This window comes from Meleagris gallopavo, chromosome 26 (assembly GCF_905368555.1).
Source record: "Meleagris gallopavo chromosome 26, MGAL_WU_HG_1.1, whole genome shotgun sequence".
In the NCBI taxonomy this organism is placed as follows: domain Eukaryota; kingdom Metazoa; phylum Chordata; class Aves; order Galliformes; family Phasianidae; genus Meleagris; species Meleagris gallopavo.
Window position 1 is genome coordinate 4,516,546 of NC_139429.1, and position 25,647 is coordinate 4,542,192.

General features: G+C 49.8%; 1 protein-coding gene across 2 annotated transcripts in view; it reads right to left on the bottom strand.

Annotated features, from left to right (window-relative positions):
- Positions 1–1,393: 1,393 nt before the first annotated feature.
- The window catches only part of ZBTB16 (zinc finger and BTB domain containing 16), a 74,113-nt gene continuing 49,859 nt past the window's right edge, over positions 1,394–25,647 (bottom strand). For both annotated transcript variants that reach the window (XM_085209130.1, XM_085209131.1), the window contains exons 5-7: positions 9,060–9,230; positions 5,415–5,582; positions 1,394–5,119 (exon numbers count right to left, since the gene is read on the bottom strand). In XM_085209130.1, coding sequence (XP_085065256.1) covers positions 4,890–5,119; positions 5,415–5,582; positions 9,060–9,230 — 569 coding nt within the window. In that variant the 3' untranslated portion in view covers positions 1,394–4,889. The remainder of the gene's footprint in view (positions 5,120–5,414; positions 5,583–9,059; positions 9,231–25,647) is intronic.

A 25,647-nucleotide genomic window follows, 5' to 3' on the forward strand; every position in this document is an offset into this window, starting at 1 on the left:
GCAGCAGGACCCACAGAGCAGAGGATGGGACACAGCTGTCCTAGGGGAGCTGGAGCCCTGTGAGAGACTTGGGGTGAGCACACTGCTCACTGTGGGCACAGGAAGAGCTCGTGCTCACACCAGTGCATTGCATCCATCACCTGAAAAATAAAGGACACATTACATGGAGTAACTGGGACTGCTATAGGATGGGCATGTAACTGCATCCTGGCCCCCCTGGGGGGCACCAAGGGCGGGAGGGAGCAGCTCGCAGCGCACCGGGCTGAGTGCCGCATGCCATACAGCGACATAAAAGGAGTGCAGACTTTGCTGTTAATGTAGTCAGTAAATAAATAAAGGAGGGCTTAAGCTTAGTGTACAGCAATCAGTTTAGAACTACAGGATAATTAACACAGCGGGGGGCCAGACTACTCTGCAGTCAGGTTTAAATGAACGAGTTCACTTTCATTGAGGCAAACCCGCTCTGCTCCCCAGCGAGCTGTGCGTGCAGCAGCAGTGCCTGCACTGGCAGCAGCAAGTAGGGCCAAGGGTTGCACCCCATGCACCCCACAGCAGCAGGGAGCCCCTGTGTGGGTTTCTGCTGTGAATCCTCCTCTTGCTGTTTGCTCCTACATCACCCAGGCAGACTGCAACCAGTTCTGCCCTCTTCCCATGTAACGCAAATGCACCTGTGCATGCACCATCCCAACAAGGAAGAGCCAACCTTGGGTGGGAATGGCACCCACACAGGATGGGAATGGCCCTTTTGGCTTCAGAACCCGAATGGCAGCGCTGTCCGTGCTGCTGCTTCTCTCCTCAAACAGGAAAAATAAAGGACAGCAGCAAATCACCCTGTCAAGCATCATGCGGCGCACGATGAAACGGTCTCCAGGGATGCCAAGGGACTTTAAAACAGGAGGCACGTTTCATTTTCTGCCGCTATAAGGGCCCTCTCCTATGCCAAAGCACGGAGGGAGCCCTGCATAAATAAGAAGGAAGCTTTTTAGGAGCTCGTGGCTCTTAATGAAAAAGAAATTCTTGAGAGCCATGATCACATACCTCCATTTTCCATGGAAAAGCATCTTCCAGGCTGCACATCCTTAGAAAAACAGCAGCTCCTGTTTGCTGTGTGGGACTCCCCTCTCTCCAGGATCACAGTAGTGGGATTTGCTCCCTGCACCACCCATCCCTGGGACAGTGCTCAGGTCAGGGGGTGCACAGGGATGGATCCCCCCCATCCACCCAGCCCTCCTCACCCATGCCCTCCAGCAATGGTCAGGATGCTTGACCTGCATCATAGGAACACCCAGTGCCAACGGCACAGCACTGGAGGGCTTCTGCTACCACCACATCCTCCTCTTCCTCCTCCCAGGGCTGGCATCCGAGCACAGAACAGCAACAGGAGACGGCAAGCTGAGACAACTGAATTAACTTTATTGTTTCTTCTAACTGCAGATTCAAGGTATACAACTGAACATTGCTATTTTCCTTATGAGACTTATAAATAAAAATACAAAAAATGTCCACTACAAAAAAATCTACTGTTAGTAGGATGTAAAAAATATTCTCTTTGCTATAGAAGGCACGAACTTCACTTAGTGACACATGGAGAGAAAAAAACCTGCAGCAGTATATTCTTTTTTTTTTTCCTTTTTTTTTTTTTTCCTTTTTTTTCCTGTCAGAAACACTGAAGTTTTACAAAGAAATGCATCTGAATCTACACAGAATGAAGGCAGATGCGGAGAGCTGCAACTAGGAGACACCACAACTCGGGACTTTTTTTTTTTTATTCATTTTTCAGGAAATTTTAGCTAACTGCATCTGTGGCTAGAGAACAGATAGGACTCGCAAGCAGTACTGCAAAGGAACAAACAGCGAGGAAACAGAATTGTACAAAAAAAAAAAAAAAAAATAGTAACCCATACTCTGAAGAAACAAAAACAAAAAATTGGGCACCTTCTAAAATGAGGCTACCAGGAGGTGCTGAGGTAGACGGAACTATAACATCAATTAATTCCAAACACTAGTTTTAATACAGAGCAATCAGACTGGCACTTGGGCTGTCACGACATAAAAGACAAGCGATGAAAGAAAGCCTTAGTTTGCTTGGTCCAGCAGGGCAGTTGGTCCTCAGTGCTATAATATACATATATATACTTATATATATATGGATAGGTGTCATGGAGCTTTACCATGGCTTCGCAGCCTTAGAAGTTCATGCATACGTAACACTATGTGAAACAAATACTAGGATGTGCACTCAAACACTGGAACTGGGTGTGGGAGAGGCACTGTGCTGTGCTGCACTGCCCAACGTGGGACACACTGACACGGCACTGCACATGGCTCAGCACGGCATGGCTCATGGCACATGCCTGGTGCTCCCTACGAGCACTGCAGAGGGAAGCTGGCTACCACATCACCCTCTAGCTGGGCAACCCATCATCAGACACAGCCTTGCAGTTACTCTGCTCGTCTGTTTGGGAGCCAATGGGAATTCTGATTCCCATTCTGCACCATGCTGAGCTCTGAAGCCAAACGATGCCAGTGTCTGCATTAGGGGAGGAAAGGGACAGTGAGAGGGGAGGGAACGTTAAAGCAACAAAAGCCACGTGAGCTCAGCTGAGCGCTCAGCAGTACCATGACACCCACGACCAGCAGTACCAATTCACTGCAAAAAGGTACCATATACTTGTGAGAAATTGCAGCAACTGTTTATACGAAAGAACTGGTGTGTTGTTTTGTTGTTGTTGTTGGTTGTGTGTATGTGTGTGTTTCTCTTTAGGCACAAAGATTAAACAAGCCATTCTCCAAAGTTACATCCTGGATTGTACTACATCAGCATCTGCCCCGCTTCACCTCCTCGGTGCGGAGCAGCCAAAGTGCTGCTGCTCACAGGTGCACACGGGGCATTGCTGCAGGGTGCTCTGCATGGACAGACCCCCCCAGCAGCACCACCACAGCTCAGGGTCCCCATCACAGCCCTCTGCCCCCAAGAACACCCCCCCAGCAAGCCCTGTGCATGGCCAAAGGGCGATGCTCTGCAGATGAACAATTGCAAACCCACCCCACCCAACGGAGCTGCACAGAACCCCAAAGCTCATGGCATCGATGCCAGCCCTACAGTGCACCCCGGGCTTTCACATTACAGATGGCGCTCAACTGCTCCGCTTTCCTATTCAAGTTTCACACTCCCCTCCCTGCAGCACCGACACGTCGCCGGGCTGCGCCCTGCCCCACCACGCTGTCACACGGCAGCGAATTCCCCAGATTAAGGCCTTCACGTTTCCGACAGTGAGGGAGCAAGGGGACAGGGGACAGCAGTACAGACACCCTGCTCTCTTCCCTTTACTCCCATCTACAAAACTTCTCCCTAACTCTTCCCACCCCTCCCCCCCTTCCCCAATTTAATACAAACGCAGCTAAATTACAAAATAATACACCATTGCAAGTAAAGCATGAGATGAAAACCCAAATGGCATCACAAAGCAAACACAAATATTGCAAACTGTGCTTCTGTCACTGCAAAAAAAAAAAAATAAAAAAAAAATCAGAACACAACAAAAACGAACACAAGAGGTAGCTTTCCGAACCGGCGAGCCAGGCTCCGTCAGGCCGCTCCAAAAAATACCATTTTGGTAAAGGATAATGCACGAGAGGTGGCCAATGGGGCCCAGCACGCGATCCCTTCCCTGGCATCTCCGCGTCACCAGCCCCAGCGCGGCCCTCACCCGGCCCCATCACTTCAACACCACCCCCACCCACCCCCCCTCCCCCAAATCAATAAAAGCTCATGAGGTCACAAAAAAACGAGGTAATTTCAAGTAAAATGTGCTAAACACAGAAAGAGTCAAAAACTTTTAAAAACAAACCGAAAGCAAAAAACAAAAACAAAAAATAACCAAAAATACAACACCCAAACCAAAACAGAGCAAAGCCATTTGTTACCGTCCGCTCCACCGCAGACTCTGGGAGTTGAGGGCTGGGCAAAAAAAAAAAAAAAGCATTGGCACATTCCAAGTACCCGAAAACACAAAGAAGTAAAGAGAGAATCTCCTGGCCCAGTATCACCGCAGCTCACCCAGGGCCCGGGGCACTGTGGACAGGAGCTGCAGCTCCAATGGGGACAGGGAGCAGCACGCAGCCCCCAGCTTCATCCTCCCGCTGAAGGCTTTGTCTTCACCTCCCGAATAAGAAGAAAAGGAAAAAGAAATGCATAGAAAGGTCTTTGGTCAGGAGGAGGATTGCAGCCTCACGCAGCCCCTTCAAACCAGAGGTTTTTGCTCCAGATTTCTGCCAAAGCTGTGGGAGCACCGGCAGCACCCCATAGCACCCCCAGTAGGGCCCGATGGGTGAGCGCAGACCCGGGCGCTGTCCCACCCGCGGGGTTCTGAACTCCCGCTGAACGTGGGGCTGGGCCCAAGGGTAACCGCCTCACCCAGAGGGGTCTGCGACAGCTCCTCCAAAGGGGTCGTTGATAGGGATAGAGGGAGAAAATGAAATTAAAGCATTCCCAAATTGCTGCTCACACGCACAATGTTGGGGTGAGGCACGAACTATGCTGTTCGCACACAATCGACCCGGTGCCACCTGTGCGGGGTGGGATGGCTGCTGGTTGGCGGTGGCAAAGGGAGTGGGGTCAGTGGACACACACCCCATAGAGTGCCAAGGGCTGGGGAGGTGAAGGGGTCGTGAGTGGAAAGGGCAGCCCCCCAGCGTTCCCAGCATGGGACCCCCATGCTGCAAGCACAGTGAGCACCACATGCTGCACCTCCCCATCCTCAACCCAAGTGAGGGATCCTTCCAGCAACAAACAAAAAATGGAAACAAAAGGCCATGGACGATGCATTTTTTTTTTTTTTTTTTTGCCCAGTCCTCCACGACTCAGCCCCGCGTCCCCTCCGTGTCCCTCAGACATAGCAGAGGTAGAGATAGGTCTTCTCTATCCTCCAGTCGGTGGGGATCTCCTCCGGCTTGTGGCCCTTCATGTGCTTCTGCATGGTGGAGAGGCTGGGGCAGTACTCCAGGCAGATGGTGCACTGGTACGGGGAAGCGCCGTTGTGGGTCCGAAGGTGTTTGATCATGGCTGAATAATCCCGGGAGCGCTGGTGGCACAGCTTGCACTCAAAGGGCTTCTCACCTGCAGGAAACAGGGCAGTGGGATAGGGTCAGTGGGATAGGGTCAGCATGGCACGAGCTTTCAGCACTACATGAGGCTGCAGGGCCTCGCTCGAGCACAGTAATTAACTGCCCAGCGCGCCCAATATCGATACTCGCTCTGTGCACAGACACAGCGAATAATGAAGTAATGAACAGCAAAAGTGATCTAACTATTGATCCGCTATTTACAATAGCTCCATGCTGATGCATTCAATGATTCCTTCTCCCCAGCAGCCAGCCCTGGCGCTGCAGCCGCCTCGCTGCCTGGCACCTACCTGTGTGCACACGGTAGTGGGTCTCCAGCTGGTGCTTCAGGCTGAACTTCTTGCCACAGCCGTTGCACTCGTAGGGTTTCTCCCCAGTGTGGATACGCTTGTGGCCCTTCAGCGTGCTCTCGTCCCGGAAGCAGCTGCCGCAGAACTCGCATTCGTAGGGGTGGTCACCTGCAAGCACGCGTGGGTCAGCCCCACAGTGGGCACGTGGGGAGCGGTGCAGGGGCACAGCTCAGGGCTGCACACTCAGAGCCCTCTGCCTGCATCAGTCCTGCACCGCAGCGCTGCTCAGCACCCTGATAAATGAACTTGGGCTCAGCACCAAACTCAGAATTATTTGAATGAAAGGTGAGGGCTCCAGCTACTTATTTATTACGGCAGTGAAGGCAAGGACAATAAAGATAGATTGATCGTCCAAGACTTTGTTCATGAATATTTAAATATTACTGATTTGTCTTGTCACTGTAATTACAATTTCTCTGTGCTGCATATCCTACAACCACAGTTTATGGTAAAGAATGGCCAACTGTATTTCACTTGTCCTACTGCAGATGTGCAGAGCTGCCAAGCGTGTAATGTTCCTCGCATTTCATACATTTTCTTCAGCTGTGAAGGCTTAAGTCATCCACAATGACCTACGTTTTTTCATTATCCCCATGTCAAACTGCACTCGTGCCTGGGCATAAATTGTCCTTCTAGTTATATACTCACATGCCTGTGCTTTCACTTCCTCTTTGCAATGATATTTTACTCTCTGCCTGTTCACTCCCCAGCCTTGCAGAGAGGTCTGCTGCTCTGTGCACGGCATTGTTTCCCAACGGCTGCCAACCAGCAACGATCCCACAGGGTGCAAACACCTCCCATTACACAGCCCCCAAACCAGCACATCTTTAACCACGTTGCACTGTGCAGGCTGCAGCTTTGTCTCCATTTTCCATTGAACTCCTTGTACCTAAAACCAAAAGGACCCATGGAACTGGATGATCCCCTCCAACCCAAACCACTCTACCATGTAACAGCCAGCTGCCCATTTCAGCACTCCCATTTGCTCAATAGTTAAGAGAACACCTGCGGATGGAAGCCAGGTGAAGGATTTTCTTGTTTAGCCTCAGCCACCCATGAGAATAGCGATTTTTTTTCCTCCTGCTGCTTCTTTATAGCACCCTGGTACTTTAAGTGAAGTGTTAAACTCAGGAGCTGGTTTGACAGGATCCGCATGAATTTAATTATCAACCTGATCATGTGGTAAATGAGTTTAAATATGGCATCTCGAGGACCAGACCCACACCCTCCATATACAGACAGTGTTGATGCGGGGACACTAATGGGACCCACGTCCCCACAGCAGCACTGCTCTGATTGCAGAACCGGGGGGAAAAAAATTAAAATCCAATTTGTGGCACGCTGATTAACTTTGCAGAACCTTTAATGAGCCTAACATTAAATTCAGGACAAAGGGGACTAATTAGATCCCCTCCAGCACCTGTGACCCGCTTCTGCACTGCTACCTGGTGCTCTGTGCCATGGAGGCAGAGCAATGGATCCATTGGCACTGAGGAAATCAGTGCAAGGGTTTGGATTACAAATAACCAGCAGAAAAGCCCCAGTGTAACTCACTCTCCAGTACAACACCAACATCCCTTCCTTTCTATTACCCCGACCCGCTCAGCAGAAAGGGGGGCTGACAAAACTGGGATACGTTCAAGAGCTGCAGCCTTTGTCCTCTCCATAGTGATAAAAGACCCTCCAATTCCTGCTGTGCTCTCCCAGCTCTGGGATGCTGCCAGGCAGAGCTGGGCACCACGTCACGAGCTCTCTGCGGACTCAGCACTGTGCTCCCACTCCGAGAATAACCACGAAGCACAACTAACTACTCATAAAGCTCCGAGGATCCTGGTTTATTTTTAAAGCCAAGAGCTAGTAAACCATCAGGGGCTGGGGGCAGAACCCACGCAGAGTGACCCACAGCCCAGGTCACTAGATTACTTGCTATGAATAGCTGCTCCACTCAGCATTAATGGGATCGTAAGCGCTGTGCCATTCTGGGTTTCCTGGTTGGGAGCATGGATGCAGGACAAACAGGCACTGGCGATGCAGACCTTCTCATGGTGCTGCCCCAGCCCCCAAGCACCCGGCACATGTGTATGCAGGAAGCTGGTTAAAAAGAGGAAGGAAAAGAGATGCAAACAATCTGCATCTGCCTCCCCCCAGCAATCACACTGCTGCTGGAGCGCCAGCCCCGCGACTGGTGTGGGAAAAGATGGGAGAGGAGCATTCCCTCCACCCACCTGCAAACCATCCCCGCCTCCCCACCGCTGCAAAAAGCAATTTCAGTTGCTCTGATTCATAGCTGGGCTGCAAATTACAGGCCAGCTCTCTGCTGCGTGGAGCAGCACAATCCCGCTAATCACTGAGCTGGGTGAGGGTCAGCTCCCCAGCCTCGCCACATTGCTGCACGTGTTGGGTGCTGCAAGGCTCCAGATCCAAACTCATTGCCACGAGTGAGGGGAGAAGCAGCTCCTTCCTGGGGACAGAAGCACATGGGGACCATGGGAGGCCATCTCTCACCAGGAGCTTGAAGGGCCATTTCTCCATAGCAAAAAAAAATGCAGGTGGGAAGTCCTATGGTGTTGCTAGGTTTTCCCAAATGCACCAAACTCAGGTATTAAACCTGCTAGAGAACTTTCACTTTCTGCTTTGGAAGGGATGCACTCACACCTCTTTCCTACATATGATCAACCAGAGAATCATTAAGGCTGGATCCCCAACCCCATCCCATCCCAACCTATTCCTTAGTGCCACATCTCCATGTTTCTTGTACACCTGCAGGAATTGTGACCCCACCACCTCAACAGGCATCTATGCCAGTGCCCAAGCACTTTTTGGGAGAAGAAATTTTTCCAAACATCCAACCTGAACCACCTCTGGCACAATATGAGGCAGTCTTATGTTCTAAGAGCTGCTTTTCCCTACACTGCAGTCCCACAGCCACAATCACGTAACGGAGACTCACAGCAGGAGCAAAGCACAGGAGGACAGAGCCAACATCAGGCAGGTGGTTTGAGGACACCGAGTAACACGGTCAAATCCTTGGTTTCATACCCCAGCTCTCCTCTAACCCAAAAGCACCTCGGTGGGTGTGCAATGTAAATACCATATACACGTAGCCCAGGTCACTGTAATCCCATTAGAGCCGAGTACCAGCTGATTATGTGCATCTACTGCATTTAAGCCGATGAAGTGGGGTAAGATCGCACATCCCCTAAGAAGGTCACATGTCACATTATACCGGATCAACTTATTACACACAGAACTTCCCCCCACCCCCCTTGTTTTCTTGTTCTTCTTTTTAAACTCAAGCAACCTCAGTTGTGGATAACAGTTGCCTCAATATTTTTAAGATTAAAAAAATGATAGAGTGCAGTTTAGCAAGGAACATCTTTGTCCCAGCCCTCCTTGCAGCTGGAGCTCCACCAAAGAATGCTCCTCCAGCTCCATCCGTGGCTCAGCATCAGCTGCTGCTTGCCACCGAGCTGCCAGTGCCAAGCTCTCCTGCACAGAGCTCAGAACCCAAATGGGGGATCTCTGGGAAGCACCAGGACTCCCCACCCCACGGCACAGGACTGCTCTCAGTGGCCTTGGCTGTACCTGTGTGGGAGCGCAGGTGCCTCTTGAGGGCGGTGTGGCTGGGGAAGGTGCGGTTGCACTCGCTGCAGATGTAGCTGCGCACCCCGGCGTGCACCTCCATGTGCTGCTGCAGGGCAGTCTGCGTCTGGAAGCGCTTGCCGCAGAGCAGGCAGAAGACAGCCATGTCTGTACCTGCAAGAGAGGAGACAGAAAAGTGAGGCAGTGCCTGGGGGTCTCCCAGGGGTGGTCGTGAGGAAGGGGAATGCGAGCCCCAGTGACCGCTCACAGCCTCCAGCTCTCTTGTTGCAGACTGCAGCCTGCTTTCCACACCTGCCCCGTTCACCTGGTGTGCTCAGCCACACACAGAGCATCCCTGGATGGGGAGAACTCTTGCGGGCAGAGACCCGCAGCCCTCGCTCCTAGGGGGCAGCAGCAGGGCTGGCACTGGGACTGCAGCAATTCCAACCCTTCAGCGTAGAGAAGGAGTGCAAGAAGAGAGCAGAGGGATTTTATTGCCTTGGGCGCAGCTGGAAGTCCCTTGTAGGCTTGCATCTCCACACCCCAACCCAAATGCGAAGCACCTGCTTGGATAATTCCCCATGTTCTGATGGGTGGCTGCATGCACCTGTGTGAGATACAGCTCCCGATGCCAGGTGGAAACAGGACCCAAAGAAATGACAGTTGGATGCCTGATCACCATGCAAAGCTGCTCTGGGTAGCAATGGGCTGAACACAGGAGGACCACGTGCACACGCCCAGCACTGCTTGTGACCCTCAGTGGTAATACCACCAGAAGCTTAATCCTATGAGCCACATGCACAATTACAAAATTGGCTGCATCAACAGAAGAGTACATAAAAAAGAAACACTAGCGCAAAAATAGAGATACAGTCAATAAAAATATAAGACCTTTGTGTTATTAAACAACTTGTTTTAGTTTATGCATAGCTGATTGTTCAGAACCTATGAGTCAGTGCAAATTGTATTACGCTGGGAGATTAAGCAAATAAATGCTAGCTTTTTGGAGACATTAAAATGTGAGGACTATGGAAATAAAATTATCTAGAAAATTGTATTAGCAATTCATTAGCGGCAGCAAGATGTTCAAGGTAACCAACAAACACCTTTAAGAAACGGTGCAGAAAGGGAGGGCTGCTCCAGGCAGTGCCAAAATTAACCTGAGGGGTGGTGAGGACCAAAGCCACTGCACACAGGGGTGCTGGGGGAGCTCTGGGCACTGTGCGCTCCTGGCACCTGCAGTGCTGTGGATGGATCCCTGGCTGCAGCATCACCTCGCTGAGCACAGGGGATGGCTCCAGGCTCTGTGCTGGTGGCAAAATGCACCAAAAGTAGTGCAGAGATCCTGCACAGCCCAAGGAGCATGAGTGCACGTGCACCGGCCATGCTCCTCTATGGGCAGGTTCTGCACGCCCTTGTGTGCAGCGAGTTGGCTCGATGCCGGCCATCCCCTTGGTGAGGTGTGCACCGTGCGAGTGAGCGAGGCTGAGAATATGAAAATAAATGAGCAAAATGGAAATAAAACCACATAGCAGCGAGGTGGCCCCGGTGGCGATGCTGCTGCCTCCCTCGCTGTGGATTTATCCGGGGGACGCGCGCTTGCTCGCAGCTGCAGACAAAACTCTCCCAAGAGCCCTGGAGACACAAAGCCCATCCGAGCGGGTGGTGCGGAGCAAATCCTGCACGGTATGCAGCCCGGCCGCGCTCTCACGGTGACAGCAGGACGGGTCAGAGGTCGGCGGGGCCGAGCCCCTGTGCCGCAGCCAGCTGTGCCGTGGGGGCCCCGGCCGGAGGGACGCCAGCCCCCATCAATCCGCCGGGAGCAGCCCTGCTGGGGCCGGGGACAATGGGCTCCTGCGGGGGTGGGGGCAGGACAATGCAGCCGGGCCAGTGCGCAGGCCCGGAACAAATCCTCCCTGGCACCATAGGGCCCTCATTTGTGAAACTAATTGGCCCCCGCCTGAAAAATTGGGCTATGTTGGGCCGCCGTGCTGGAGAGGAGCTGCCTTGTACGGGGAGCCCCGCTGCCTAGTGGGATGTGGCTGTAGGGATGGGGATGGTTGGATGGGGATGGGTGGCCAAGGACAAGGTGACAAGGATGGGGATGAGTGGCGGGGGACAAGCTGCAGCCCGCATCCCATTGCGTGCCCAACTGTGCTGGGATGGGCACACGTGGGATTTGCAGCCTGGTGATACAGCAATGCAGCTCCTCAGCCACCACGCACTGCACCATCGCACAGCACATGGGCACCGTCCCACTGCTCTAGGGACCTCCAAGCGGGATGCGCAAGCGGAGCCCACCACTCAACCATACCCATCTCTAAAAGCACAGCTGGCAAGGCAGGACCTGCTGGCAGGAGAAAAAGGGGTGATGCTGGAAAAGCCCCACCTCCCCGCAGCGGCACCCCGTTGGCTTTGGAGCCGTGGGGACGTTTCAATGCGTGGCCATTGAAAGAAAAATCACCCCAGATAAATAAACACCGCCGCCGCCACGTAGGCACAAAAAGAGGAAGACGGATTTATTCATTTCGCTGACGTTTTAATGGTTTCTCTCCTTTTTTTCGGGAAGATGATTACAAATTAAGCAGCATTTAAACGCTTTTTACTGTCAACAATTAAAAGGGGCGAATATGGAACAGAAAGTGCGGTGACCATTCATTTCCAGGGAAACGCGGCTATCAGCGAACACCACGGGGCCTTCCCTGTACTGTACGCTGCACAATGGCAAAAAGTATACCATTAATTTTGTAGGACATTCAAAAGCAAATTAAAATATAAAAAGCTCTAGGCACAAAGATAGATACCAAGAGAGAGGGCAGAATAGGTCAAGCTTGTGGAATTAAAGTCTTAGCAACAGTGGAGGTTTAAGCACAGCCCTATTACGCCGCATTCAATAGCCACCTTCTCCCATCTTCTCTTTTTTCTCCTCTAAGAGCCGATGTGCTGTTTGCCTCCAGCCTGCAGCAGTAAACAATTAATACCGCGTGTAGCAGTGCTGCGGGTTTCCAAGGCAGGAGCGACAGGCTGCCATGTAGATGAGATTCTGGATGCAGCATTAACTATTTGGAAGAGAGCGCCGCCCGCTCTGTGCGAGGCAGGTTTAAATAACAGGTGATGGGAGATGTGATTTTTGCAGGATTGATGCTTGCTCAAGGGAGGAAAAGCCCTGAGAGCGCAGCTGTGCGTGTGGATGTCTACGCTTTGCTTTCCAGGCTCCCAAAAAAGTGCTTTTCCCTCTGTCTTTAAAGGCAAGGGAGATGCATTTCCCATCACTCAGGGACTCCCCTTTTCAAACTTCAGGTGAGGAATGCTAAAATCACCACAATATTAAACACAACACTTCTTCCATGCTCTGACTCCACACTAGAAGGAATTAAAATGAAATTCACTCAGAGACACGTAGGCATAAGGCAGGGAACACAGGTTTGTTTTTCCTCTTATTTTTAAAAGCTGCCCGGTGCATTTCCGTACCACGAAGTTTAACATGCAGGAGGTACGCCGAAGAAATAAAAGAGACACGTCCCCTTTAAAAGGAAATATAATTTACAGTGTGCAGCCAGGCGGTCCATAGTTTCAATCTCGTTTACTATAGAGAAAACTCTGCTAGCTGTTCTCTATCCCACAAATCCGATTTAATCAGACAAGCCAGCCAGCGTGGCTTGAAGTAAAAACGGATAATTAGTAAACAGAGAGCTACTTCAGTGCTTCATTGGCATTCGAGCCGGGCTAGTGTGTCGCATTTAAAATGCAGTCTGATGAAGTTTACAAAATCAAACCATTTGTTACTCCTATTGAAGAGGCTTCAGGCCACTTGCAATTAAATTGGAATTAGTGCTCAGAATGAGATACAGCAAATTCATACTAAAAAGGGATCTGACTTTGAGACGTTTGACTTCAAGTTTTCCCCTCTGCGTGTGTGTGCGTGTGCAAGAGATGTGGCTGCTCTGTTCCGGCCCTCGCCTCCAGCTCTTGCAGCCCCAGCACTGGGACCCGGGTGCAGGAAGGTGCCCCTTTGGTGCCAAGCCAATGAAACTTGAGCACTTATGAGCACGTGGAGAAGGCACCAGGACTGCAGAAAATTCCTGATATGCCCTAGGTATGAAACACCCACTGCGTTTTTATTGCTTCTGGTGGTTGGCTGTTCTGTCTGTCCATCACCATAATAATTAATAGCATTATAAACCTTTTTTCAAAGGTTCTGGCACAACAGTGGGCATTAGGGTGCAAATGTACAGTGAGGGCTACTGACAGGGCCAGGCATAGCCTGCTGCCTTCATGGTAACACCTCCAGCACTCCCTTGATTGTGGAGCATCCCCACAGCCAGCCCCAGTACATCCTACATTGAACAACATCAGCACAGTGACATCAGCATTAGCTGTGAGCTACACAACTAAAAGATGCGTGCATGCACACACAAACACGCAGCATGCACACAAATCCCAGCTGGTCGGTGCCTCCAACAAAACACAGTCTTCACTTACTCTTCATATCGAATCTCTTAAACTATGTAAGTGCAATAGAGGCATGCAACAAAATTGTTGTTGCAATCGCTAAGAGTGAAATGGAAGGCTCCAAAAAATTCTTGGTACGCCAAACAAGAGTCCAGGGATTGTTGGCTCTTGCTAGATTAGATTTCAAAGATGTTTGGAATTTTTTTTGTCACTGTGTCAATGGCTCCTTCACAGCCACCAGCTGTTGGACAATGCAGAGAACGCTGGAGTTTGACTGCATGGAAGCAGGGCTAGGGGAATTTTTTATCAGCCTTGGTAGCAGGGTGTGACGGGTAACCTTCATCCCCAGTTAGCTTTGATTCATGTTGGCCAAGAGCAGATGTCCTAGGGGAAGTGAGGTGGACAAGTGATCATAAAACCACAGAATCATTAAGGTTGGAAAAGACATCCAAGATTACTAAGTCCAACCCCAACCCATCCCCCTATGCACAGGTGTCCCCAAGTGCCACATCTCCACATTTCCTGAACACCTTCAGGACGGTGACTCCCACACTTCCCTGAGCAGCTGTTTTCTGAGAAGAAATTTTTTCTGACATTCATTGATATTTCCTGATGATCAACCACTTCTCAGAACAGCATCAAGGGACAGGACTGAAAGCTATCAGAGCAGAGGGATCTGGGCACATACTTTAGACCTCTTCAGCAGTGGGATCTCCAGGGATCTGCTGGAGGAGGGGATACTGCAGTGCACATCCTGTTGGGATGAGGAAGAGGAGGAGGAGAAGAGGGGAAGGTGAGGCAGACAATGCTGGCCAAGGCAGCAGCGCGCTGGGATTGTGCTTTGCCCCACCACAGTGTCAGACATGAGCTTCTGGTGTAAGGAGATTAACCTAGTTTTGGTATCCCTTTTCCTGATTATGAAAGAAAAAAAACAAAGAAAGCTCATACAGAAAAGCCCCATGATGACAGCTCTGTTCTGGAAATCACTTCCTACATACAGAATGCACTGCACACACAGATACACGCACTGTGTAGGATGCTGCACCAGCCCTTGGCAAACCCATCATGCCCTCCTCACAGCCCTTCTGCAGGAAACAAAGGCATTGCCATCCAGGAAATGGAAACAAGAGATGTCCACCTGGCTGCCCCACAGACAGAGAGGGGAAAACCCATGCAGAAAAATAAATTTTGTGCTGGAATTACCAAATCATCCCAGTTTCAACTGCTGCCTCTGGACTCCACAACTGAGCTTTCATGCTAATTAACATCTTTATGGAAGGGAAACTCTCTCAAGGGGGTATTTGTTTGATTATTATTATTTACTCGGAGATACTACGGCTTTCTTCCCATGTTTAACTGACTGCAGAAAATTCATTTTTACAAAGCAGCGCAGGCAGCTGCCTCCTGTGCTGCCCGCTTTCTCTCCAGGTTGGGTGGCAGAGAGGGATGCCCTGGCACGGAGGATGGGGATGCTGCTTTACATGAGCACGTGCACACATCCTCTCTTCTTTTAACCAGCACTGGTTTATCGGAGCTGGAGAAGCTCAAATATTTAAGACCACATGTATATGAAAGGATATTGTAAACGGAAAGGTGAAGCACCAACGTGAATTTCATGCTATCACAGAACACCCCTGAGTCAGAAGGGAGCCACGGGGATTGGGCAAAACGGGCACCGCAGGCTGAGCCTGAAACCAGGAAAGGAGACAGTGCCCAAAGAGGAGGAAGAGGAAGATTCCCCAAATGCAGAGGGACGGCACAAAAAGCAAAGCGGGCAGCGGCCGCGCGGTGACGTCTTTGTCGGTGCCGCTCTCGCAGCCGGTGAGCGCCGAACAAACGCTGCTGCCCGGGAAGCTCGCGCCCGCCGGAGGTGATTTATTCCGAGGGCCATCTGGACAGGGGAACAATGTGGTCCCATATCTGAATGACCCAGCGCATTAGTCACACCCTCCTCGCTCGACCTCTCCGTCCCTAATCTTCACACTTGCTCTCATTCTCCTTTAGTGAGGCAAAATGACCGGATCCGCTTCTCACCTCTCTTTTGGCTGGCGAAGTTCACAGGGCTGGGGGAGACAAAAGGCCCCGCGCCTCGCTGCGTGCCACGGCCAGCAGCCCGCGTGGAAACCGTGCCAGGGCTCCCACCCCATGTCCATGGGGTCCAGCATCACCCCGTGTCTGTGCTGGGCACCGGCACACCTTGGGACCGCACAATCCCCACTTCTCAGCCCTTCGTTCTCCATCAGGAAGGCCTACACCAGCCCCTCTCTCTCCCCTGCCACCCTTCACCCTCCTCCTCAGTTTACCTCTTTATTATACTTTCCTGCGATCGCTCTACCAAGAATTATTACATGGGAGGAAAAAAAAAAAAACACCAAACAAACATCAAGTGACTATTAGCGGTGGTAGCTTTATTGCAACAGGCACAGAACTCATTCGTTTCATGTTTTGCGGAATATAAAAGCACTGAAACATTTTAATTTTAAATTCTTATCATTGAATTTACTGCTTTTCTCTCGCAATGATTTGTGTTGCTTTTTAATTTTTACAGTCTCTACAGAAGCCAGATGCTACCGCCTAGGGCCAAAATAATAAAAACCTACTGCAGTCATGAGTTACAGAACAAAAAAGAAACACACAGTTGACAGAAGTTAATATCTCAATTTAACAGTGCTGCTTTGCTAATGATCCTTTGATATGTGTTTATTTAGAAAGGTCTGATCTTGACCTTGAAAGCAAACTAAACCACAAAGTCTTTATGAGACGAGAGAAAGACTTTATTTATAGAATGGCTTTATGTCAATCACGGCGGCAGCTGGACTCGAGGTGAAAAATTGCTCAGAAGTGAGCGGGTTCGTGCCCAAAGTGTTGGTTGCAGTGCGTGTATCTGGGAGGGGGCACTCATTCCAGATGAGGACTATGGCACAGTGCACTCCCCAAGTCAAGACACAAAGCCCATAGAGTGGTACAGCCTGCCGACCGTGCACCGCACCCACCGGGAGCGCCGGCACCACTGGGACAGGTTTTCCTCTCAAGGAAATCCAGGATAGCACAAAGCTTATGTTTTGAAATGAAAATAAGAATGGCTTCTTTACAGGACAATTACATTTTACTGTGATTCTACGCTGAGATTTCCCAGATCCTCTTGCTGCACGAGGCTGGGAGCGCACTGGGGAGATCTCACACCAACGGCGCTCTGTGTTTTCAATTGTAATTCTATGTCTGAGGTCAAACAGTGATTTGAAGACATTTATCAACGCCGAGCCCTCAGCTCTGCCTCCTTGCAAAGCCATGGTGCCAAGACCCTTATCAAGTCTGTATCAGTGCCATTCAGGTGGCCAAAAACTGAGTGCATCAAAGGAGCCAACCTCCACTTTTCGGCACTGAATGCGCTCATTAGGCACTATGTTAGCTTACAGTTACCAAAAGAACTGTAATAAGAGGAATATAATCTGCTCCACAGAGACTGGATGGAAGGGCACGAGATGGTGGTGTGTCCATCCTTCTGCTGCTAAACAATGCAAATTCGGGACTGAAGCAATTACAAAAGACCTCTTTGCATGTTGACTAGAGAAATAAATGCTGCTGTAGAGTCCCATCTGGCCCAGCAGCTGAATGGGGAAAGCTCAGTGAGACAAACGGGTCTGAATTTAGACACAGGCAAGAGACAGCAAAGATATTTCAGCCTTAAACCAGGTATAAAAGATGGCAAGTACAGCCATAGACAAAGCCTAGGGAAACTTTGCCCTGGCACACGCTTGGGCTGCCCAATTCCTGGCCTGTATTTCCCAGAGAAAGAAGTTTCACTTGATCAAGGCACACCCACCTGTGCTCAGCATCACGCTTGGAGCGGGCACTTCCCCACTGAAGGAGCACTGCTGTGGTGTTTTCTGCCACCACATCGCTGGGGAAGCTGTCATCTCACTGCTTACTCATCACCACCACTAAGGCTGCCCGCATTTCTCTTTCCCAAAAGGAATTTCAAATGGAACCAGCTGAAAAAATAACTTGATTCGCTGCCGAAAACACATTTTTTCCCATTGCTTGCTGAATGATGGTTCAATTAATTTGTTCAAAACCACTCAGAGGTCTCCATCCTTACACAAAGAGCCTCAAGGAGGAGATGAAATCCTCACCAGTTAAATGCTGGCCCCTGGTGTCTTTCTGGCTGGAGAATCTCACCTTAAGCATTTTCCAGCTGGAAGCTGTATTTCCACAATTTTAACTCTTTTTCCCCTCATTCCTGCTGGAAATGTGTCTTAACTCAGTGACACCCCCGGACCAACACAGCACTCCCATCCCACCAGTGGCACAGAGCATCCTCCATACATTTCCATGGTACAAGTTGCATTTGTCTGGGCTGTCACTGAGGGGCAGCGAGGAAACACGGGGCAGCCCTGGTTGCCAAACCAGCAAGTAAAATTGTCCTTAGGATGCTGTACAGAGGGCTGCTGAGAGAAACAAAGCAACATTTCCTAACATCTGCTTATTATTCCAGAAGCTCCATTATTTAAAAAAGAAAAAAAAAAAAAAAAGAAGAGATGAAAAAGATCTCTCAGCCAACTCATGAAGATGTGAAAGTATAACGGAGAGAAACATCTCCACTTCTTTAATACGTTTTTATATTTTTTTAAGTGGGGAGGACAAGGATCCCAGGACACAAAAGTAACTGGTAAGGTAAGTTAAACCTTGTCAAGATGAACTTTCCTGCTACTTTTAATTAAAAGTTCTTTAGAATTAAAAAGGACACTATTCAGAAAAGACTGAAAAAAAAAATTCATTGACACCAGCCCGCCCCCCTCCCCTTTTTCCCAAGGAAAAGAAAAAGCTGTTTTTGTGTGTCTGCTCACCCAGCCCTCACTGTACAAAAGGAAGCGGATTTGCAGCAAGACACATGAGATGACCCTTTGACCCTAAACTGCTGAAAAGTCCTCAATGGCATAAATACCAGATAATCAATCACATACCAGGAGGGCTGGTCCCCCTGCCCTTACCCCAGTGGCCGAGTTTATGAGAGATGCACTGTAAATGGACACCAGCTTTTTAAGGGAGGCCCCTCTCTGCATTCCTCTACGGAGCCGGAATATTTTCCTCAGGCCGGGAGACCCTGGCCACCTAGTTTTACACATTTCATCACTATCTGATGCAGCCCCACAGTGCTCCTCGCTGGCACATCCGGCAGCACCAGCACTGCGGCCTCTCCCTGTATGGAGGGGATGAAAAATGTTCATCCCAAATGGATGGGATGCACAATGCTCATCCTGTATGAAGGTGGTAACAAAATGTTCATCCCACATGGAGGCAACGCAAAATGCTCACTGCAAATGGAGAGGATACAAAATGCTCAACTAATATGGAGGCAATGCAAAATGTTCACCTCGTATGGAACTGATGCAAAATGCTCGCTCCAGATGGAGAGGACACAAAATGTTCACTCCAAATGGAGGCAACGCAAAATACTCACCCCACATGAAGGTGATGCAGAATGCTCACTCCAAATGGAGAGGATACAAAATGCCCAACCAATATGGAGGCAATGCAAAATGCTCAACCAATGGGGGACGCAAAATGGTCACCTTGCATGGAACTCATGCAAAATGTTCACTCCAAATGGAGGCAATGCAAAATGCTCAGCTAAGATGGAGCTGATGCAAAATGCTCATTCCAAATGGAAGGGATGCAAAACGCTCACCCGGTATGAAGGTGAAGCAAAGTGCTCGCTCCAAATGGAGAGGATGCAAAATGCTCAACCAACATGGAGGCGATGCAAAATGCTCAACCAACATGGAGGCGATGCAAAATGCTCAACCAATATGGAGGCAACACAAAATGCTCAACCAATATGGAGGCAACACAAAATGCTCATGCCATATGGAGATGCAAAATGCCCACCCTAACTGGAAGAGACACAAAATGCTCACCCCATATGGAGGCAACGCAAAATGCTCAACCACGTATGGATTGGAGGTGGTGCAAAATGTTCACCCCCAAATGGAGGTGATGCACAACGCACCTCGAGGCGCACAGCAGCACACTGCAAGATGTGGGTGCCCCAGCTGCACGCACGGGGAAACTGAGATTAAGTGAGCAGAGAGTGCTCTTTTGTTTCCTGCTCTGGGGGAGTGCAGCACAGGCACCAGCGCTGCGGCGAGCAAACCTTAGCCCAGGGCTGGGGCATCGCCAGCAGCAGGGCGGGTGCAGGAAAACGAAGGTGCAAACGGCCTCACCTAGAGAGGCCACCGCAAGTGCTGTTTGTTTGGGGCGGTTTCGTTAGTGTTTTTCTTTTTTGAACCTTTCGTGAGTTTGACACCAACTGCACAGAGTTGGTTTCCCTTATCGGAGCTCTGACAACCATCTCCAGCCTGAACAGAGCAGCGCAAACTCTCTGAATGTTCCGAGGGCAACAATAGATTTTAAAGCTTTAAAGGAAAAGAGGAAAAAAAAAAAAAATTGCTGAGATACTGAACTGGTTCAGTTAAATGGGGAACCACTTGGCAACTAAATTTGATAATGCTTTTGTTTGAGGGTCAGAGGTTAAATATGTTCACACTAATCCCCTTCATCTAGAATTAAAGGACAAGAAAGATTTTTCTGTAGCTTAGCAAGAGGGCTTTTCTCATTGCAGTTTAAACAGTATTTGCACAGGAAAATTAAACGTAGACCATTGGGCGCTCATTTTAAACGTGAGCACATAGGTCTGCTACCTTTCTATTTGTTGATTTTAGGCAAATGTGCCTGATCACAGCAACACCAATCTCGTCGCACTTCCTGTCCGATCCGATCTCCCGACTATAAATTCTCTCGGAAGGGCAGGGAATTTTTGTTTTCCTTTAATTTAAAGGTTAAGAAAAGAAGCGGGTTTGAAAGGCAGCGCGATTCCCGGTTTCAGGAATGTGTGCTCAGACTCAGATTTCAAGCACTGTCACAGAACATTACTGTCAGACAAAGAGGCTCTGTGCTGCGGATCCGAGCGGCTCCGCGGGTTCGGGCTGGGAGCTGAGGATGGGTTCCCAATGCACGGTGCAAACCTGCAGTACCCAGAGATGCTGCAGGAGCTTGGGGTAATGCATCACCCCTACATCACCCCTCCAGTGAGAGCTCCCAGAACCCACAGCTTGCAACTAGGGAATTCTGGTATTCTGAATGCAAAATGTTGAAGCACGTGATAGATGCTTGGCCCAAAATGGGGCTGGATGTATCCACACCAGAAGACTCCAGGTGAGATGGGGATGGTGAAGCATGACAAGGACAGGCTGTATGTGCTGCATGGAGATGGAGCAGCACAGGGATCCCAAGTTCAAGTCAGGTAACAGCAGCCTGGCACTGTCACGTGGTGCTGCTGAGATATATTTGGATTAGAGGAGCTGCGTCCCAAACCAACCACTACTTTTTTCCAAATGCCTTTTGATGTCCTTTCCAAAGCTAAAAACGCACAACGTGGCTTTCAGGGCGCGTGTGGTGCTCAGCACAAAGGCCTCTTTCCTTTAACCCTCCATTGGCAGAGCCTCTTGCAGGGTGTGAGGATGGATTACAATGCATGCCAACATCTGCCCCCAGTTTCACTTAGCTCCTGTTATACACATCGGTGCGTGGCACCAATTAAAACCTAATAGAGCTTTTGGAGAGATCTGGGGTATTTCAGGGTGTTATAATTCCTCTGTCTCCTCAAAATGGCCCATCCAGCTGAAAATTCACTATGTTGAGCCATGGAAATGGGTCTTTGTGAGCAGTATCAGAGGGTTACACTGCACCTCACCAGCTCTACACACTGACATACTCAGCTAACACAAGATACTACAATTCCAAAGCAAGCTCCTATCAACATCCAGCAGGGAAAGTCTCTTCCAAACTGCAGCATCTGACCCACTGCTGCTGCTGAGCATTGCCCCAAGGCAACAGCAAGAAACAAACTTCTCCGTTTCTTTGTGTGCTGACAAACATCAGCTCGGGAGCACTGCAAAGAAGCAGGGGCAGAGGCAGCCTCCAGCGCACGGAGAACTTTTGGCTTTGCTGCATTCAACACAGTGCACATCTCCAGCTTTTATCAAATGCTATGCTGGCTGCGTCAGCTCTGGGAGACGTGGGACTTGTTTGCATGGCAAGAATGCTGGGCATGGCATTGCTAGGAGGGAGCCAAGACACACAGCAAAGTGTTTGGGCTGCAAACCCTATGGGTCAGGTTGCAGCAGGACCTTGGGGAAGTAAGTTGGGGACACGTTGTTCTCCAGCACCTCTGCCAGGCTGTGGGGGACGGGGACACTCCTTTGGGTACATGGCAGCCCAATGGCAGCTCTGTGCTCATGGCCATGGGCTTCTGGGGCTGTGCTGCTGCCTCTAGACCCCATGGAAGGAGTGACTGCTCCATGCTCGTTTTTATCTTTAAGAGCTGCCCATTTGTTAAACTGTCATCATGAATTATGCTCCTAAATTAAGATGGGAAGTTTCATTGTCACAGTCATTGTTTTTGTAGAAATAAATGCTTGCAAAGAAACCCCGTTCCTTGGAAGATGTCAGCTTCCACATACAGAGCTCCTGGGCCAGGAGCAGGGAAGCACAGGAGAGGCAAAAGCCTTCAGCTGAATGCTGGTGCTCACCTTTCCCTCTGTTTGCAGTTTTCAGTCCCTTTTACAAACAAACTTGGGAAGGGCTCTCGCAGCCCTGCATTGCTCAGCAGAAAGCAAAAAGGGGACAATGCACAGCTCATCCCCACACAAGGGGAAAGTGCAGAAAGATAAAGGGGGGGATCCTCTTGGGTCCCTCCTTTTGAAAAAGGACACAACTTTGAAATGCTACATTTGCTATAGCTGCACCAAGAGGAGCTCCAGCTGCTGGCAGCTCCCAGCCCCAGGGCAGTGCCTCTGTTCTGCGGACATGGTTGCTTGCCAAAAGCAGCTCGGGGTTAATGAGATATCAGCCCATCGTGATCTGATTAAGACAGATGCTTTGCCTCTTTATGCTCTCTCAACTGCCATTTTTAGTTTGGAAAGTGTTCGGAAACAAAACTGATCTTTTTTATTTACAAAACTCAGGAGTTCGATCATCGTATTTCAAATTTTCATCCTTTCTTGGGTCATCTTTTCTGTCCCATTTTGCCACACCCAAACATTTGAGCTAACACATCCCTCCCCCCAAGGAACACTGAGGATTGAGCATGGTTGGGATCTCCAAATACACTGAAGTGCTGCAGAACTTCCCTTTTGTTAGACCACCAAAAAGCTGTCCAAACACGAGCACGCAGCCCAAAACTCAGCTTTCAGTTCCATAACAAACATTTCAGAGGCTGGATGTCCACTTGATCCAATCAGCTCATCAGAAAATGTCACTGTGAGTTTTTGATGCAGATTTTGAAGGAAGAGTGGAAACTGATATCAATGAGAAAAAACAGAGGCACAGGGGGCAAAAACATCTACCCAGACACAGCTATGCATTTATCTTCCCCTCCTCCTTAAGCCATACAATCGCAGAATCATTAAGGTTGGAAAAGACCACTAAGATCACCAAGTCCAACTGCCAACCCAGCCCCATCATGCCCACTAGATCACATCCCTCAGTGCCACATCTGCATGTTCCCTGAAAACCTTCAGGATTGCCACTGCACTTCCATAGGTGCCTGCGTTATTGAAGCAGCAGACCTTGTGTCAGAAGATGGTTTCTCTGCCTGTAATCACTCCCACTTCATCTCCTGGGCACACCGGATGCCAAAAGCATCTTCACACCCTCCACATGTGGCAGCTAAAACCTCAGCAAGGAAAGCAGAGTTTTGAGGGAAACCAGATTTATTTGGCACACTCAGGGTTTGCAGTTCACCTCCAGAACCAAGCACCCACATCTCTGCTCCCATCTGTTCCTCAGATAGGGTCGTGTGATGCTCACACCTGGACCAAAGCCTGCACCCCTAGCCCAGCCCCATGCACAAGATCTCCTCAACGCTGCCAGAACCGAACGCTCCAACCTCCAAAAGAAAAATCACAGCCGTGTCATAAAACAACAGCTTTGGAGCCGATGTTTTCTTGCGTATTTACAGTTTTTCTCTCTGCGATCCTTTCAGATGTGTTCATAGGACTCCAGGTCTGTGAAGCACTCCAAGAGCTGCCAAAATATCGCAAGACTTGGCAGCGACGCCTGAAACATTCTTTGCTGGCACATGAGGAGCAAAACTTTGTTACACTGTGGAAAAATCCACAATTTGTGCACTCTCCAACTTCACCACTCGGCCTCTCCTCCACCCTCCCTTGTCTCACTCGTTATTGGGATCGCAGCTGGGGTGCAGGGAGGCAATGCTCAGCCTCTAGCAGCAGGCTGGGGGATACCACCTCCCGGGCAGTGGGGATGGTTTTCCACCTGTAAAGATCTACGTGTGGTCAGAGAGCTCAATTATGACAAATAGTAACACCTTCCCTCTCCCCTCCCTAACAGCCTGGCTCTCATGCAGGCTCCCATCCACGCTCCCAAAGGCATGTCCATGTTCTCAAAGGCCCCTATCTATATTCCCAAAGGCTCCTGTCCCTGTTCCCAAAGACTCCTGTCCCTATTCTCAATGGATCCTGTCCCTATTCCCACTGGCTCCTATCCGTATTCCCAAAAGCTCCTTACCCACATTCCCGAAGGTTCCTGTCCCTGTTCTCAATGGCTCCTGCCCACGTTCCCTTTACTCACAGCTCACTCGCCCCACAGCCCCATTGCAGCACCATGTCCCATTCCCAGCACCCCATGCTGAAGGAAGGAAGCAGCCCAGCGCTCTGCAGACTCCAAAACGCAGGAGACGCGCAGGGACGTTTTCACTTCCTAATGAAAAACCAAAATGCTGATTGTTCCCTTGCCTGTACTTGCATCTGAAATTGGAGCTATAACAGGGTAGATATGTCAAAGCTTCGCTCAGCCAGGCATCATCCACCAAAGCCTGCAGCATGATTTTAAGTGTAACTGTTTTGTTTGTTTGCTAGTAGCCAACGCAACACCCGTAATGAAACAAAGAAATGGGACAGCCCCAATCTGAACAGCTCTGACTGGGAACAGAGGACATGGGGCAGGAGCTGGTAATGCAGCCCTCCTCCTGCACTGACCCTGCATGGTCCAACAGGAGCTCCCCAAAGCCTACTGATCTCTGTGGTGCTGCAGAATGCCCAGAGCACGGAGCTCGCTGGGGTCACTCACCCATCTGCACCCACATCCATGCCTCCTGCGTCCTCTGCTCTTCCACTTGGGTTCACACAACCGAGTACAGGAGGGATAATTACATGTAAACATACTTAATACTACCGCACGTTATCTCTATCTATGGAGAAAAATGCAATCTGATGGCATTTTCCCCATAAGCCCAATCAAGCAGCTCTGTTAAAACCCTCCAGAGTACTGTGAAACAGTAATAGAAAGTCGCAAACACGCCGGGAGATGCTGCACACGTTGGGTTGAGGAGAGGAGTGGAGCTGCTGGTGGGTCTGGGGGCTGAAATCCCCATTTCTGCCTCCTCCCAGTTCCCCAGGACAGGAGCATCCCTCTGGTGGGAGCATCCCAGGGCAATGCTGTCCCCTCCCAACTCCTCTTCACCCCATACTCTGTTCTTGCATGCTGGATTTTTTTCCCTTTGTACCTCCGCTTACCACGTTACTGTTTTGAATCTCTAAAATAATGTGACAAGTTAATGATGGCACAATTATCTAAATGTTTAACAGACATGTTATCTAAGTGAATCGGATTGAGATTCCATCCCGCTGACAATAAACATCAATGGGAGAGCAGAAAGTGATAGGCAAATTATCGCAAACCCTGCAATTTCAATGCTATTAAATTTGGAGGAATAACAGCCCTGAGGCCTGTAAACTCTGAATAAAATAGACCCTTGTGTTTGTCCAACTATTAAATCAAAATGCTACCAACATCCCAGGAAAAAAAAAAAATAAAGGGAGATTTATAGCTTTTCAATTTTCAGTTACACATTGGTTTTATTAACTCCATTCTGCTGTTTGCACCCCAGTCATCGCCGCAGAAGTGTCTGCTGTGGGTGGGAGAAGGGAGTGATGGCAGAGAGGAGGAGGAGAGACGGGATGAAGCCTCTTGCTTTTAGGAAATACTACACAAATCACCTCTGATACTTCTAAAAGTGCATGGCACACCAGCCAAGCCCCAACCCCATTACCTCCAA